General features: G+C 41.9%; 1 protein-coding gene, 1 long non-coding RNA gene and 1 pseudogene across 2 annotated transcripts; 1 reads left to right on the top strand and 2 right to left on the bottom strand.

The window, feature by feature from the left end:
• The first annotated feature begins 1,409 nt into the window (after positions 1-1,409).
• Positions 1,410-13,399, top strand: LOC139562434 (uncharacterized). The gene is made up of 4 exons (XR_011672353.1): positions 1,410-1,969; positions 4,000-4,150; positions 11,432-11,567; positions 12,822-13,399. It is a non-coding gene; the product is annotated as an uncharacterized lncRNA (long non-coding RNA).
• LOC139562154 (tRNA (uracil-5-)-methyltransferase homolog B-like) lies at positions 5,308-9,321 on the bottom strand (annotated as a pseudogene).
• Positions 13,384-15,262, bottom strand: LOC139562433 (DNA damage-inducible transcript 4 protein-like). Its single transcript, XM_071380149.1, has 2 exons — positions 14,977-15,262; positions 13,384-14,688 (listed from the first exon to the last, which is right to left on the bottom strand). The coding sequence occupies exons 1-2, from the start codon at positions 15,152-15,154 to the stop codon at positions 14,174-14,176; spliced, it is 693 nt and encodes a 230-aa protein (XP_071236250.1). The 5' UTR covers positions 15,155-15,262; the 3' UTR covers positions 13,384-14,173.
• Between the last annotated feature and the right edge of the window lie 831 nt (positions 15,263-16,093).

The raw sequence follows: 16,093 nt of genomic DNA, 5'->3' as shown, positions 1-16,093 counted from the left end.
TAAAAAAAGTGCAAAAAGCCTACCCTTTTTTAGTTTAAGATTTTGAATGGGAAAACAAGCTGTAAGTTTTATGAGAAAAGTGGGGTTCTGATGCACATGGGCCATCATTGTAAATAATAATTTGTTCTTAACTGACTTGCCTAGTTAAATAAAGGTTACATTTAAACAATGAAATGTAAAAATATCTGGTTTGTCTCTATGATGGCATTCTGAGGCTGAGCTACGACCTTCTAAAGTCGAGGAGTCAAAGCTGTTCTTGTCTAATGATGTTCTGTATTATGTCATTCTGTATTATGTGTCATGTTTTTTGTTTTTTGTGGACCCCAGGAAGAGTAGCTGCTGCTTTTGCAACAACGAATGGGGATCCTAATCAAATGTCCAATACCAAATACCAAAGCAAAGCAAAAATGGACTTTGCTTGGTCATATGTGACTCTGTCGCTATCAATTGAGCTAATCACTTTTTGAAAAATATGTTTAACTAAATTGATACTTCAATTTTTATGTGAATTATAATATTATAACATATTTGTTAGCTAAATTACACTTGTGAAAATAGTCTAGACTTTTTCTCCCCTATCCTTATTAATATTTACTAGGGCCTCTAAATTAATCATTAATTATAATTGTTTTAATTAAAACTTATTTGGTCTTTCACAATAGCTAGTGTCAGTGGAGCAAGGTGCACCTACTTATTTGAAGTCTGAAATACTTAGTTGTGTCTTTGAAAATACATCTAATGAAGTCAGCTTTTGTGTACGCATTTTCAACTAAGCTATGTCCTGGACAGTGTTGCCTGTAAGTCATAAACATTTTGAAAAGGCTGTCTTGAAATGCCCTTTGCCTCAAATATCGTGTTTTGTCCTTTTAGTACTTCAAACCAACTCGTCAAGTTTTGAATTTGGATTCAACCTTTGAAGCATCCTGAATACACCTGACTTGTGATTCTATTTGATTTAAATTCCACTTTAGTCATAAACCCAAGCCTCCCAGGAATCCACATAATTAACCAATTAACAGCTGCTTTTACCAAAAAAGTATCTATATGCATATGCCATATTCTATATTCTATAAATGGAGTATAAAGGGTGAGCTAACCATTCCCACTGTAGGGAGAATTGCCAAATGTGTCATAACACACTATGTATGTTTATACACCATTGATAGAGTATGAGAATGCTTTGAGATGATTTGTGACACATGCTAAACCTGCTAAACTGTATAAGTTGTACTTCATTTAAAATGGGACTGACAATTACTCACTTCCTACATTGACCCCAACCTTGCCAAATTATTAGGTACATCACCCGTTCATGAAAACTGATCGCTCCTACAGACAGTGAGTCACGTGGCCATGGCTTACTATATAAAGCAGGCTGACAGGCGTCGAGACATTCAGTTACTGTTCGACTGAACGTTAGAATGGGCTAAAGGAGTGACCTAAGCGGCTTTGAGAGTGGTATGATCGTCGGTGCCAGGCGTGCCGGATCCAGTATCTCAGAAATGTCTGATCTCCCGGGCTTTTCACTCACAACAGTGTTTCGGGTTTACCGAGAATGGTGAGAGAAACAAAAAAATCCAGTTAGCGGCAGTCCTGTGGGTGAAAACAACTTGTTGATAAGAGAGGTCGAAAGAGACAAACAGACAAATAATGGCGCAGTACAACAGTGGTGTGCAGAACAGCATCTTGGAACGCACAACTTGTTGATCCTTGTCATGATGGATGGGCTATTGCAGCAGAAGACCACACCAGGTTCCACTTTTATCTGCCATAAACAAGAAAATGCGGCTCCAGTGGGCACGCGATCACCAACACTGGACAACTGAGGAGAGGAAAAACATTGCCTGGTCCAACGAATCCCAGTTCCTGTTGCGTCATGCTGATGGCAGTCGGGATTTGGCGAAGCAGCCGTCCTTGTGACCCATCCTTCCTGGTGTCAACAGTACAGGCTGGTGGCGGTATTGCACTGGTGAGGGGAATGTTTTCCTGTACACGTTAGGTCCCTTCGTGCCAATTGAGCAACGATTGAATGCCACACCGTATCTGAACATTGTTGCTGACCAAACCCAATAGAGCATATTTGGGATGAGATGGAATGGTCTGTTCACAGCATGAATGTACCACCGTCCAATCTGCAGCAACTGCGTGATGCCATTGCGTCAGCATAGACCAACCTCCCTGTGCAACGTTTCTGACACCTTGTAGAATCCATTCCCCGAATAATTCAGACTGTTCTGGAGGCAAAGGGGGGTCCAACCAGGTACTAGATGGGTGAACCTAATTAACTGGCCACCGAGTATGTCCATAATGTCTTTTGTTATTCTGTTTTTTTTTATATATAAACCATGGGTTTTTAGAAGGGAGAACTGATCAAATACTGTGATTCAATTTAAGGGTTCCTCCTGTCTTTTATGTCAGCAATAATGTAAAACAGGTAACTCAAGGCTACACATTGGAAGTTTATAGTTGACTCCATAGCACCACCTAGTGTACATATATGGAGTTTAAGCCTATGCAGTTCAGGCATGCAACATGACATAACAGATGGAGTACAGCATGTGCCTCATTCAAACACAGAAGAGGGGAAGATAGCAGAGAATCTACTCCAGCATTTTGTGAGCAAGCGACCCCAAACACACGCTGCTCTCCACCCATTTCCTACTTTGATCCATTTATTATCTGCTATCTAATGTTTTGATTCACTGCTGCTGTCGGATATAGAGACACAACCCCTCACAATGCAGTATCTGTAGTATATGCCTCTGAATAACGTACAACATTGATTTAATATTCTACATGACATTGAAAAGCTCTCAGAATTTGTATTTTTAAGTAATGATCACTTTCCTTTTTGAGAGGATTTTGGAATTGAATTTCCACTGAATCGACTATTTTATCTCTGTAGTCAACACACATTCCAGAGGACAACATTCACAATGTATAAGAATGAGAAAAACTAGAAAAGGTTCAGCTGTAGTGTAAGTTGTAGTGGTAGTGATAGTAATGAACTATCTCTTAAAGACCAGCCACAGTTTGCAGTGTGGTGCACAGTTACAGTCAGACTGAACGCCTCCCCTGTCAGCTTCCTCTATGGGTCAGGACTGCAGCACAGCTCCCTGAAGTTCCTCATGGGCTCTCCTTCGGGTTTACAGGAGATATAGAGCAGCCTGCGGGTAGATGAGGGATTTCTTAGAGCCCGGATCACACGATAATGAGGCCCGGCCCGGGCAGGGTTCACCACAGCTGTGAGTGAGCAAATGTCTGAGGAATAGCCCGGGACCTCCATGATCAATTGATTTGGAAATGTCAGTCCTTGTTCCACAATAACCTACATTGCTAAACTATCCCCATGTAGTTACGAAGCAGTTACTATGTCACTACATGATAAAACAATGTTGTTCTACAGTTATTAGTGAAGGGCAACTTAAAGGGATAGTGTACCCAAATTACTAAATTATATATTGTTTTCTTACCCTGTTAGCAGTCCATGGACAAGCTATGACAGGGATCCATGCTTTGGTTTTGTTTACCTGGCTACTGTTTCCAAATGCTAATTTCCAATCCAATGGAAGTCAATCATACTGATATTAGCATTTTTCGGCCTTCATGTCCAAATCATCCTAAAGGGTGTAAAATGGATTGTGTAGCTCTGTGAAGTTACTTATAGATGATTTGGACATGAAGAGTGATAAATGTGAATATCGGTACCATTGACCTGCATTGGATTTGTGCCACAAAGCTAAAAAGTTTGCATTTGGAAACAGTGGCCAAGTAAACAAAACCAAAGCATGGATTGCTGTCATACCCTCACAGCATTGCTTTCAGGATAAAGAAATCAACATATAATTTTGTCATTTGGGTGAACTATCCCTTTAAGGTAATAAGTTACCGAATAAAACTATACCATCCTCTTACTGTAGCCTTTTTTACACTGTGAATGTTAATATATTGTGTACTGTATTGCATTCTATTCATCACTTCCTGTTGTATGTGTGGCAGGACATGTAGCAGCTTGTAGGGGGATTCCTCGTGGCTGCAGCGACTCGTGGAACTCTCCTGGAAGTACAGGGAGTCTAGCTGGCAGATAGCACCAGGCCCCTTGGTGAAGTACTCCACCAGGGAGGACTTATGGACCTCTATCTCCTCCGGGGTGAGCCTCTGTGGGTGTGGTGTGGCTTGCTGCGTTGGTCCTCACTGTCACCTGTGAGCGTGTAATGTATAGGGTACATTTGAATAAATATGTACTGTGTGTCCAAGACGATTGAACGCCCGGGGACAATAAAGTTTAGGCCTATCTTATCCCAGCCTTTCTCATCCCAGTTCTTTGGGCCCAACAGTCGCTCCATATATTTGAAGTATTCCAACACAAACACACCTGAAATGAGTTAACTAATCTGAAAGCCAATAGGCTTGTTCGACATTGCAGCCGTCACTGCAGGCAACTGCCGACTGACTGATTTACAAATCACCTTGCATCATAAATAAACTACTCGTTATTATTTCTAGATCAGTCAGTCACAATTTACCCACAATGCATCATGGATTTGACGCTCTTGACACTGTTGCCCCTAGTTACCGCAGCCACAAAGTCATAAACCATGCCTATTTCTACAATTTCTCTTATTAAAATATGATTATTTAAAATCTAACCCTAACCACACTACTTACCTTATTCCTAGTCTAACCCTAACTTAAGACCAAAAATAACATTTTTGTTTTAATGAATTTTACAATATAGCCAATTTTGACTTTGTGGCTGTGCAATCTAGTGGAAACTCTTGAACACAGTTGAGATCCTGCCGTTACAGACGTATGCCAGATCTTACAAAGCCTGGATAGGTATTTAACATATCATCTAACCACATCATATGACATAGCTATCTGATGCCCAACTGCACAGTTGATGACATGGTGTGCAACCATTGGTTGATGCTGATCAATAAATAATATCAACAAACTGATCAACAAATAATATTGAGTTGTTATTTATGATGCAAGGTACTTTGTAGATCAGTCAGTCGAACACGGTTATCACAGCTTTGATGCTCTTGAACACGGCGGTTGCATTGCATCAACCAATGGTTGTGTGCCACGTCATTGACTGCACAGTCGCGCATCAGATTGCTATATTATATGATGTAGTTAGCTGATATGTTAAACACCTATCCAAGCGTTGTGAGATCTGATCAGGCAGGAACGCCACCAGTGTTGATTTGAATCAGTTGTGCTGGTGTTAGGGTACATCAAATATATGGAATGACTGGTGGGCCCTGTGAACTGGGTTGAGAAAGGCTGTCCTATCCTATCCTACCTCCCTCCAGTGGCTCCGTTGTGGAACAGCAGACAGGCCTCCAGGGGTGAGGTGAAAGAAGTCCTGGCAGCACCTGGCCACAAGCTTGTGTCTCTCTGGCATGTTGAGGAGGTGGTCCCCATTCACATACAATGTTGCCCGTCTTGCCCATGCCCATGTAGAATCCCACCATCTTAGGGTTGCCATCCATCCCACGGTTGACTGAGAACTTAGACTTGTTGCGGTACTCATCCCTGACAGGTGATGATAAGATAGGCATCAGAGGGAATCTGGTACTCCTGGGTGGAGATGGTGTCAAGGCCTTATGTTGGTTCGACTTTCTGCATAAGAGCTGAGCTGAAAGCTGAAGTAGGATCCTCTCCTGGTCCTTCTGTTTCAGCTGGAGCTGTTCGTCGTAACTCAGCCACCACAGAGGAGTGGCAGTCGGCCAGTCTCTCCTAAGAGAGCAGATGTTCATTTAATGCATGCTTGTTCCTGGACTTATTTCTCCATTTCTTCTTTGTTAATGGTGGTAGTTTCCCCGGGTTTGTGGTGGTATCATCCATCCATGGCTGCAGAGCATAGACATGCCTTCACCAGAACTGTAATGGCTTATGTTTAAGTAATACTGCTAGTATTAAAAGTATGGCTAAGGGGGAACTATCCGACTAAACTTTACACCAAAATACACAGGTTTAAGTGGCTCTACATACATTGCCAATATTTATCATCAGAAGTGCTTGACTTGGACTGAAATAGGGGCCAGTATTCATTTTGGGTGCCGGTACTGTTTATATTTATGTGCAGGAGCTCCACAATACTTTTGAGCTAATATTCTGTGTTACATTCCCTAGCAAGAAAACCAAAAATGAACTAACAGAGTCACTGACAACAACCGAAAGGAAACAGGTGGGGTTTTAGGAGGGGTTCTAAAAGACACTCATGGGGGTGCCCACAGAAAGTTGCACAGTAACAACAACTGGTACCTAAAAGACACCCACCATGAGCACCCACTAAATTTGCCCACTAAGAGGCAAACAAGAAAAACTCACACCAAACTTAAAGACAGGAAGCAAACCAAAAATAAGGCGTAAAACGAAAACAGGGAAGATCAGACAAATTAACACAAATAGGGCGCGACAACTTAAGGTGTTGACCCTCCACCTCTCAAGACCACTGGGCGAACACAGATGAAACCAAGCATTTCGCTACACTCGCATTAACATCTGCTAACCATGTGTATGTGACAAATAAAATTTGATTTGATTTGATTCCAACTAACGAAATGGACAAACCAGCACAGGTTGAACACATACTGATCAACGAGGTGACGCCAATCAAATCAAATTGTATTTGTCACATGCGCCGAATATAACCTTACAGTGAAATGCTTACTTACAAGCCCTTAACCAACACTGCAGTTTTAAGAAAAATACCCCCCCTCCCCTCAAAAAAAAAGAATAAAAGTAACCAATAATTAAAGAGCAGCAGTAAAATAACAATAGCGAGGCTATATAGAGGAGGTACCGGTACAGAGTCAATGTGTGGGGGCACCGGTTAGTTGAGGTAATTGAGGTAATATGTACATGTAGGTAGAGTTATTAAAGTGACTATGCATAGATAAAAACAGAGAGTAGCAGCAGCGTAAAAGAGGGTGGGGGGGCAATGCGTATAGTCTGGGTAGCCATTTGATTACATGTTCAGGAGTCTTATGGCTTGGGGTAGAAGCTGTTTAGAAGCCTGTTGGACCTAGACTTGGTGCTCTGGTACCGCTTGCCATGCGGCAGCAGAGAGAACAGTCTATGACTAGGCTGGCTGGAGTCTTTGACAATTTTTAGGGCCTTCCTCTGACACCGCCTGGTATAGAGGTCCTGGATGGCAGGAAGCTTGACCCCAATGATGTACTGGGCCGTACGTATTACCCTCTGTAGTGCCTTGCGGTCAGGGGCCGAGCAGTTGCCATACCAGGCAGTTATGCAACCCGTCAGGATGCTCTCGATGGTGCAGCTGTAGAAACTTTTGAGGATCTGAGGACTCATGCCAAATCTTTTCAGTCTCCTGAGGGGGAATAGGTTTTGTCGTGCTCTCTTCTGTCTTGATGTGCTTAGACCATGTTACGTTGTTGGTGATGTTAGTATGTTGGTGATGTGATGTCTGGCCGTGCAGTCATGAGTGAACAGGGAGTACAGGAGGATACTGAGCACGCACCCCTGAGGGGCCCCCGTGTTGAGGATCAGTGTGGTTGATTTGTTGTTACCTACCCTTACCACCTGGGGGTGGCACGTCAGGAAGTCTAGGATCCAGTTGCAGAGGGAGGTGTTTAGTCCCAGGGTCCTTAGCTTAGTGATGAGCTTTAAGGGCACTATGGTGTTGAACGCTGAGCTGTAGTCAATGAATAGCGTTCTCACAAAGGTGTTCCTTTTGTCCAGGTGTGAAAGGACAGTGTGGAGTGCAATAGATATTGCATCATCTGTGGATCTGTTGGGGCGGTATGCAAATTGGAGTGGGTCTAGTGTTTCTGGGATAATGATGTTGATGTGAACATTCTTTTAAGGCACTTCATGGCTACAGACGTGAGTGCTACAGGTCGGTAGTCATTTAGGCAGGTTACCTTAGTTTTCTTGGGCACAGGGACTATGGTGGTCTGCTTGAAACATCCTGTATTTCAGACTCAGACAGGGAGAGGTTTGAAATGTCAGTGAAGACACTTGCCAGTTGGTCAGCGCATGCTCGGAGTACATGTCCTGGTAATCCGTCTGGCCCTGCGGCTTTGTGAATTTTACTCACATCGGTTGCGTAGAGCGTGATCACACAGTTGTCCGGAACAGCTGATGCTCTCATGCATGTTTCAGTGTTACTTGTCTCGAAGCAAGCATAGAAGTAATTTTGTTCATCTGGTAGGCTTGTGTCACTGGGCAGCTCTCGGCTGTGCTTCCCTTTGTAGTCTGTAATAGTTTGTGTAACAGTTTAACTTTATGGCGTCCCCTCGCCCAAACCCGGGCGCGAACCAGGGACCCTCTGCACACATCAACAACGGTCGCCCACGAAGCATCGTTACCCATCGCTCCACAAAGGCCGCGGCCCTTGCAGAGCAAGAGGAACCACTACTTCAAGTCTCAGAGCAAGTGACGTCACCGACTGAAAGGCTGCTAGCGCGCACCACCGCTACCTAGCTAAAACCTGTAACATTTATAAGAGGAACAGGAGCTCAAGCAGTAGAACATTTGAGTGGCCAGTACTCAGCTCCCGTCAGCTCCTGCCCAAGTCAAGCACTGTTCATCTGAGGCTTCCGTTGATCAGTTAGCTTGAATGAAGCTCGGTAACTTGTTTAGGGTTAGGGTTAGCTAAAAGGGTTAAGGTTAGTGAAAGGGTGAGTTGAAAGGGTTATGGTTAGGGTAAGGGTTAGCTAACATGTTAAGCAGTTGCAAAGTAGCTAAAAAGTAGTAAGTAGTTGAAAAGTTACTTATTAGCTAAAATGGTCCGTGATTAGATTTGAAATCACAACTTTGGTTACTAGACATTCATGTTATATGCATACCCATCGACCCCGACCAACCACACCACTTTCGTTTTTGCCTTAAGTAACCATCTGTCTTATGTAACCATACCAAATGTAACATATAATACTAACTTGAGTGTTGTGGATTTACATGTACTATGGACTTACATGTACTATGTTACGTCCAGTCTATGAGACCAGGCTACAATGGGACAGCCCCTGATCCTGAATGTATCAGATTAGCCATTATATTGACCAGATACTCCACTTCATGGTGAAGGAAGTAGTAGTACGCTAGTCTAGTAGCCGCTCTAACAATGAAATAAAAAGTCTTAAAAAGTGGAAGATACTCAGGAGGAGGCAAAATCGGGTGGGACCATTTTAGCGAATGAGAGGGCAGATACGACAGCAAAGATGATGGATATACTGACAAGATACATGTCTCTCCGCCCTAACAATGGGAGTCGATCACAAAGCGGCTGGGCGGGTTGTCTAGCTCCCGCCTATCCTTTCTTTGGATTGGATGATACATCTCATTCTTGTAATCTTGTTTGAATATTCGATAAGGGTTGTTGACGTCAACCGCCTGAGAGATGCTCTACTAGCCTCAATGCAGGAATATGCATAGCCATCTCGAGACAACTCAAATATACAGTGTTTTTTTCTCAAAGTTGCCGGGATGTCACGTGTCCTATCATTACACTCGTAACAACTTAAGCATTATGAAACTTATATTCGACGAAATAAACCTCATGTAGCAAATAAACCGTACATTTTTTGTTGACCCAATTCAACACTCTCTCATTGACCTCCATACAAAAACTCCTTGCTTGGTGACCGAGTCAACGAAAAAACGCCGCCTACTGGAGGGAGACAGATTTTCTGCAGAGTTGGCCTCTCTCTTCCACTCTGACGAGACACAACGGTTTCTACTACCACTACCTCAGGTTACCACAGCCACAAAGTCAAAATTGTCTATTTGATAAAAGTTCATGAAAACAAAAATGTGCTTTTCGGTCTTAATTTAAGGTTAGGGTTAGCATAAGATTAGCAGCTTGGTTAGGGTTACCACAAACGATTTTGTAAATCATTTTTTTAAGGTTTAAAATTATATTTTAAGAAGATCAGGTTTAGAAATAGGCACTCCAGAGTGGTGCAGCGGTCTAAGGCACTGCATCTCAGTGCTTGAGGCATCACTACAGACACCCTGGTTCGAATCCAGGCTGTAATACAACCGGCCATGATTGGGAGTCCCATATGGCGGCGCACAATTGGCTCAGGGTTTGGCCGGTGTAGGCCATCATTGTAAATAAGAATTTGTTCTTAACTGACTTGCCTATTTAAATAAAAAATGTATTAAAAAAATTGGAAACTGTGTTAATTAATGACGATCAGGCACAACGCCGATAAGTTCATGGCTAGAAGGGATCCATCTTTTGGTTAATTAACATCAACATTTTTTTTGTGTGCATTTTAGCTAACCCAAACCCATTTCCTAACCTTAACCTAATTATCATAAACTGCTGCGTAAATTATACTAACCTGCTGCTACAAAAAGTAAATCTGACGTTAATTTGTCAAAAGCTGGATCCCTTCTAGCATGACCCTCCAATTTATAGTCCTACTTATATCAGTACACTCATAACAACCTTATCATTACGAAACTTCTATTAGGTCAAATAAACCACAGATAACAAATAACCCATTACATTTTTTGTTAACCAAATTTGACACTCGTTGACATCCATACAAATACTCCCAGTAATCCCTCTCCCTTCTCCTCTTCTGGTGGTTTCAAGTCAGAGATTTCCGAGTCCCAGTTTCCAATTGTTTTAATTGCGACATTAATTTCTGCGGAGATCATATGTCGAGTTCAAAACAACAGGGAACTCTGACATTTAGACTTCAGTGCGTTCAAGACAAATGGGAACTCTGCTCAGACTGGGGGAGAGAGATAGGGCCGGCAATTGCATTGGGGAATGTTCCTCCGTGGCTATTTCCGAAACCAAGTGTAGATGTTGACATGACTGAGGGCAGGAGAGAACGGGGTGAGGACGTGAGATGGTGTGTGGAGATGGATAATCGGTTTTATTTGTTTTTAAGGATGTATACAGATGGTTCAAATGATACAGTCAGTGGAAGGGTGGAGGCAGGTGTGTATATCCCAGATTTCAACGTTAGAGTATGTAAGCGATTAATTTATTAAGTGTCAGTCAGTATATGCAGCCGAGTTGATGGCCATGATTATAGGTTTTAGATTGGTGGAGGAGGTGAAACCACTCAGAGTTGCGATTTGCTCTGATTCTGCTGCAGTGTTGAGTAGTGTGAAGACGGGCAGGTCTGAGCTATATGGATCACTCCAATCCTCTACGGTGCTAGAGGCGGCTCAAAAATGATGTAGAGAACGTGTGTTGCGGCCATGGGTTCTATATATAGGGGCGAACCCCAGCCGAGTATTTCACTGTAAGACTACACCTGTTTGTATTCAGTGCATGTGACAAATAACATTTTGATTTGAACTATGGTGGATGCCTCGCCAGGCCAATGCAGTGAAATAATTCTGAAGTTTAAGATTTTTGATAAAGTGCATAATTATATTTTTCAATATATTGGATACATTTTTGTGTGTTTTTGTCTTCCAGAGGAAGGCTTGCTGTACCTTGCTCATCATTTCGGAGACTCTGACTTGTACCAAAGGGCTCAGCGGATGGGAACGCCTACGACTGTCGGAGATTCAGATCACGATACAGGGATAAGAACCCACAGACATACAGAAGGGTACGTTGTAATGGTGGGCACCAATATCTAAAATTCCCACACACATACACACATATAAATTAATGCTACACACAAATCACAACTGCTGCTACCAGACTCCTATTATGATTGCCAAATACTGCACAATTTAAACACTTGCCCCCAAATCCCCCCTTCCCCAAAACACATGTAAATATTGGACTATAAATTGTACCTTACTGTATTATTCTTATGGTGAAATGTTTATTATATTCTACTGAGCCATTTACTTTATGTTCGTATTCTTATCTTTTATTATTTCTTATTGTTGTTGCATTGTCAAGAAGGAAGCTGCAAGTAAGCATTTCATTGGCTGGTGTATACCACGTGTATCCTGTAGGACTAATAAAACTTGAAAATTATATCAGTATCGCTTGATACTGTTTTGACTTCAATATTGTTTGATTTGGGTTTGATATCGATATGAGCAAGACCTATTGTGATATTGGTTTATCCTTCCTGTTAACCTATGCTATTATGTAAAAAAAAGCATACATGACTGTTCCTGCATGCACAAAATCCTCTTGCAGATGTTCACATGCTCTCAACTTAATATACTTAACGTGAGCATTTTTCTCCAATTAAAAAAATCCTTGAACATGTGGTAGGTAGCCTAGTGGAGTGTTGGGCCAGTAACCGAAAGGTCGCTGGTTAGAATACCCAAGCTGACAAGGTGATGTCTGTCTGTGCCCTTGAGCAAGGCTCCAGGGGCGCCATACTACCATGGCTGACTCTGTTAAACAACACATTTCACTACATCTGTGACAATACATTTGTTTTTTTCAGGTTTAGGCAATTTGGTTCATTTGGCAATGTGAGACCAACCAGACCAAATGTAAATAAAATACCATAGCTCAGAACTATGTGTGAAATGCCCTTACTTGCCTGCTGATAGATCATTGACAGTGGATGGGTTTCCCATTGCATTTAAGCTGGTTGACTAAAGTTAGGCTCCCAGAACATTCCCACCTGGCCAATGGGCAATCAGCAACCAGTTCAAATTCACAGATCCGTGAAAGTGAAACACAAATGAACTTTTACACTGTTCCAATATTTTTTATTAACCAATGTGTTATTAAAAAAAAATTAACTGATAGATGCCCATGATTAACATTTTTGATGTGTGCTTGCATGACCTGCTGCCCATCTGCTCTGATTTGAACCTCAATGGAAAAGGTTCTGTTGTTGGAGATCCATTTGATGTTTTGATTGCTCCATACTTATTTTCCCCCTCAGATTATTTGGTACTTGAATCGAATGTGAAGAAATCAATAGACAACGCTCTATTCAAGCCAACACACACAAATTGGAGCGTAAGATTGGAGCAGCAATTAGAGAGAAAATGCCTTGCAGACATATGGGCTGTGGGGGGACCCCTCTCTCTCTCTGCACACTCCTGCGGACAGACTTAACTTCCTGTAGAACTGTGAAACAAACTGACAAGGTGATGGCTGGTTTAAATACAAACATTAGTGTTTATCTCTTTTTTAAGCCTTGAAATTTATTTTTGAATGAGATACTGCTACAGCTGCTATAATAAAAGCTCTTTCCCATATTATGCTTTGATAAATATTTAGAAGAACCAACTCAAGGCCTTTAAGGATAGACATCTGAGCCAGTTTTTATAGCATTTATAGTTAGTACCTGTATATACCATACATTGTTATTACATGGGCTAGATGGAATTATGTAGCTAATGTAATTATATAATTGAATGTACCCTGTGGATTTGCTTGTAGCTTGGTAGATTGCAAATTATTGCACAAATGAATCTGTATTTATTCAAATTAAACAAATGTTTCATTATAATCACTATATAATGACCTAGTGTAGTTTTATTTTATTACAGAGACAAATATTTGATCCACAAACAAAATATTTCACATGGATATTTTAATTTGAAAATGTATTTTAGTTTCAGTTTCAAGTTCTTGAAGGAAAGTACAAAAAGCAGTTCAGGTGAATATGAGTATCAATACTGTCTAATCAAATCCATGGTTCAAAAACAGCAGTTTTGCATTGTCTTAATCGCCATATCTTACATTCAATTGTCTCCACATGTCAATTGATGTGGAAAAGCTGCCATAAGATGTGTTCCCTAGAATACATTCAATACATTTTAGCATATACAAAAAAAAACTACATGGTTAACATTGTTGCACAATCTTTTTTTGCCCCACTATGTGAATTAAGAGCATCTTCAGAATTTGACTATTCAGGGTACCTACACACCCTCAGAAGTGGAGTGAGTTTTCTTTAGGTACATTGGTGACCACAGTGGAATATCTGAAATCACTTCTATCACACAGAGCCATAAAAGGCTTCTCTCAATGTAGTGTTGTCTTCAGTCCAGAGTCATAGACAATATTATATACATCAGACCAGAGTCAGACAATATTATATACATCCGACCAGAGTCAAACTATTGAAGCATGCTTGATTTGCACTTTTGGGAACATTACACTGGTTCCATTGTAGCAGGCAAACCAAACAAAGTGGAGCATACTAAGTATATCAAAGTATTTCAGATATGTATTATTAGACTCAGGTCTGATATCTACTACAAAACACCCATAGCTCTTGCCAGGTCAGCACTCTTCAACAAGCAGCTCTCCTGAACTATACAGCTTTCTTTTGATAGCCCTGAACCCGGTACTGAGCCTGAGTGTGTGTCTCCCACTCTGCCTCTGGGGGGACACAGCCCTCCGGCCCCCAAAGAGTCTCTGCACCTTGGGCCACAACCCCCCCACCTCTGGCCGTAGCACGAGGGTGAGATGGAAGGTAGGAACCAGGTTATGGTCCACGGCTATCTGCTCCACACTACACAGTTCTCCTTGTTGGTCCCCCTGCTCCACACACAGGTCAATGAGCGCCCCCTTGAGGCCGCAAGGCTCACTCGCAGCCAGATGGAGAAGCTCCCGACTGATGTTGTCCAGGAGAGTATCTGGTAGGACCAGTTTGGAGCAGCACAGGACAGTGTCCGTAGCGTCAGAGAGGCTCTCGACAATGGTCTTTACAATGTGGGCACAGAGAGACTCCTCCAGTGGGCTGTAGAAGAGACCGCTGTCAGACTCTGATATCATGGACATGTCTGTGACTGATCCTGGAACAGAAAAGAAAACGATAGGGGTACTTTTCCTTCATTGTACTGTATAGTGCTGTAACAATCGGTCTTGAGGTGAACTTTTTCATATGAAGCCTATGGATAAGCAACTATTGATGCCAAGAAAAAAAGTGTTATACTTTTAAATCTGTTTTGGAATCAATATTGCTGCATACCTTTTGTGTGATACATTATTTTGCAACGTTGTAGCAATCCTCCTAAATAAAGCAAAGACAGTAGGCTACTCCTCACTCAGACAAAAGGCTGCAGTGCTAAACAAACACTCACCAGTGTCACTATTCCAACTGCAATGATCTTTGTCTGCCAACCGTTGATTGATCCTTTTGATTACGGTTAGTTTCTGCACCAGATTCCCCCAGGACAACCGTTGAGAACCCAGGTCTTCCTGTGGGGAGGAAGGGAAACTGTCGTCCAGTGAGTTGTTATGAGAAAACGTAAAGTACATTTTTTAAACCCGTTGACGGTGAAATAATAAATACAATAAGTGCTAAGAGTGCTATGTCTTTCACACCGACCAGACCAGCTGGACTACACCAAAGACAATAATAGACTGGAACTAGCTAAATAAATAGCCGCGTAAACACTCCTCCCACATATGGCTACCGACCAATCAGATGATCTCACACGTTCCCAACGTCCTAACTTAACGTATTAGCGAGTGCCAAGGTCGTCACTAGTTATTACAGCCACAAGATCTTAAAGCCCGCCTATTTCTACAATTCATATTTTTTAAATCTGATTTTATTTTAATCCTAACCCTTTCCTTAACCACACTGCTAACCGTATACATAACCTTAAATTAAGAAAAAAAAATGTTTGCATAAATTTTTCCTATATAGCCAATATTTACTTTGTAGCTGTGGTAACTACTGGAAACCAGCTTGCCCTGTAACATTTTGGGTCCTTTGATGAAGCCCCCCCACCTCCCGGAGCCCCGAGCCCTGTGCCCCCCCCCCCCCCCCTCTAAGCTCCACCCCTCTCAACTTTACTGTCAAACGCCACGAATCCCACGTAACCCACGTACCCAAAGATAGTATCGACTATCCCCACACCAACCCTTGAAATGTACACAATTTGGTATTTCTCAAGGGAGAAAATGACATTTGGAGACGGTGCATGCACTGTAATACTATGTCATGACCCTGGAACAGTAAACGTTCCCAGTTTTGGGGAAGTGAACTACATGTTGTTCAACTGGAAATGTAACTACATTTTACAGTAGCTTGGTGGTAGTTTAAAAAGTAGTTAATTTATTTTTTACATGTAGCAGTGTAGCTAACTACTGGAACTACACACTACTTATTTTGCTGAAATAAAATATGGGTAAAGTAGGTAATAGCCTAATTTCCTTTCTTTTTTTTTGTATCAGACCTGCCTAATTCTC

The sequence above is a fragment of the Salvelinus alpinus genome, chromosome 32 (assembly GCF_045679555.1).
Source record: "Salvelinus alpinus chromosome 32, SLU_Salpinus.1, whole genome shotgun sequence".
In the NCBI taxonomy this organism is placed as follows: Eukaryota; Metazoa; Chordata; class Actinopteri; order Salmoniformes; family Salmonidae; genus Salvelinus; species Salvelinus alpinus.
Note: the sequence above shows the minus strand (reverse complement) of the source record. Positions and strands in the feature narration are given on the sequence as shown.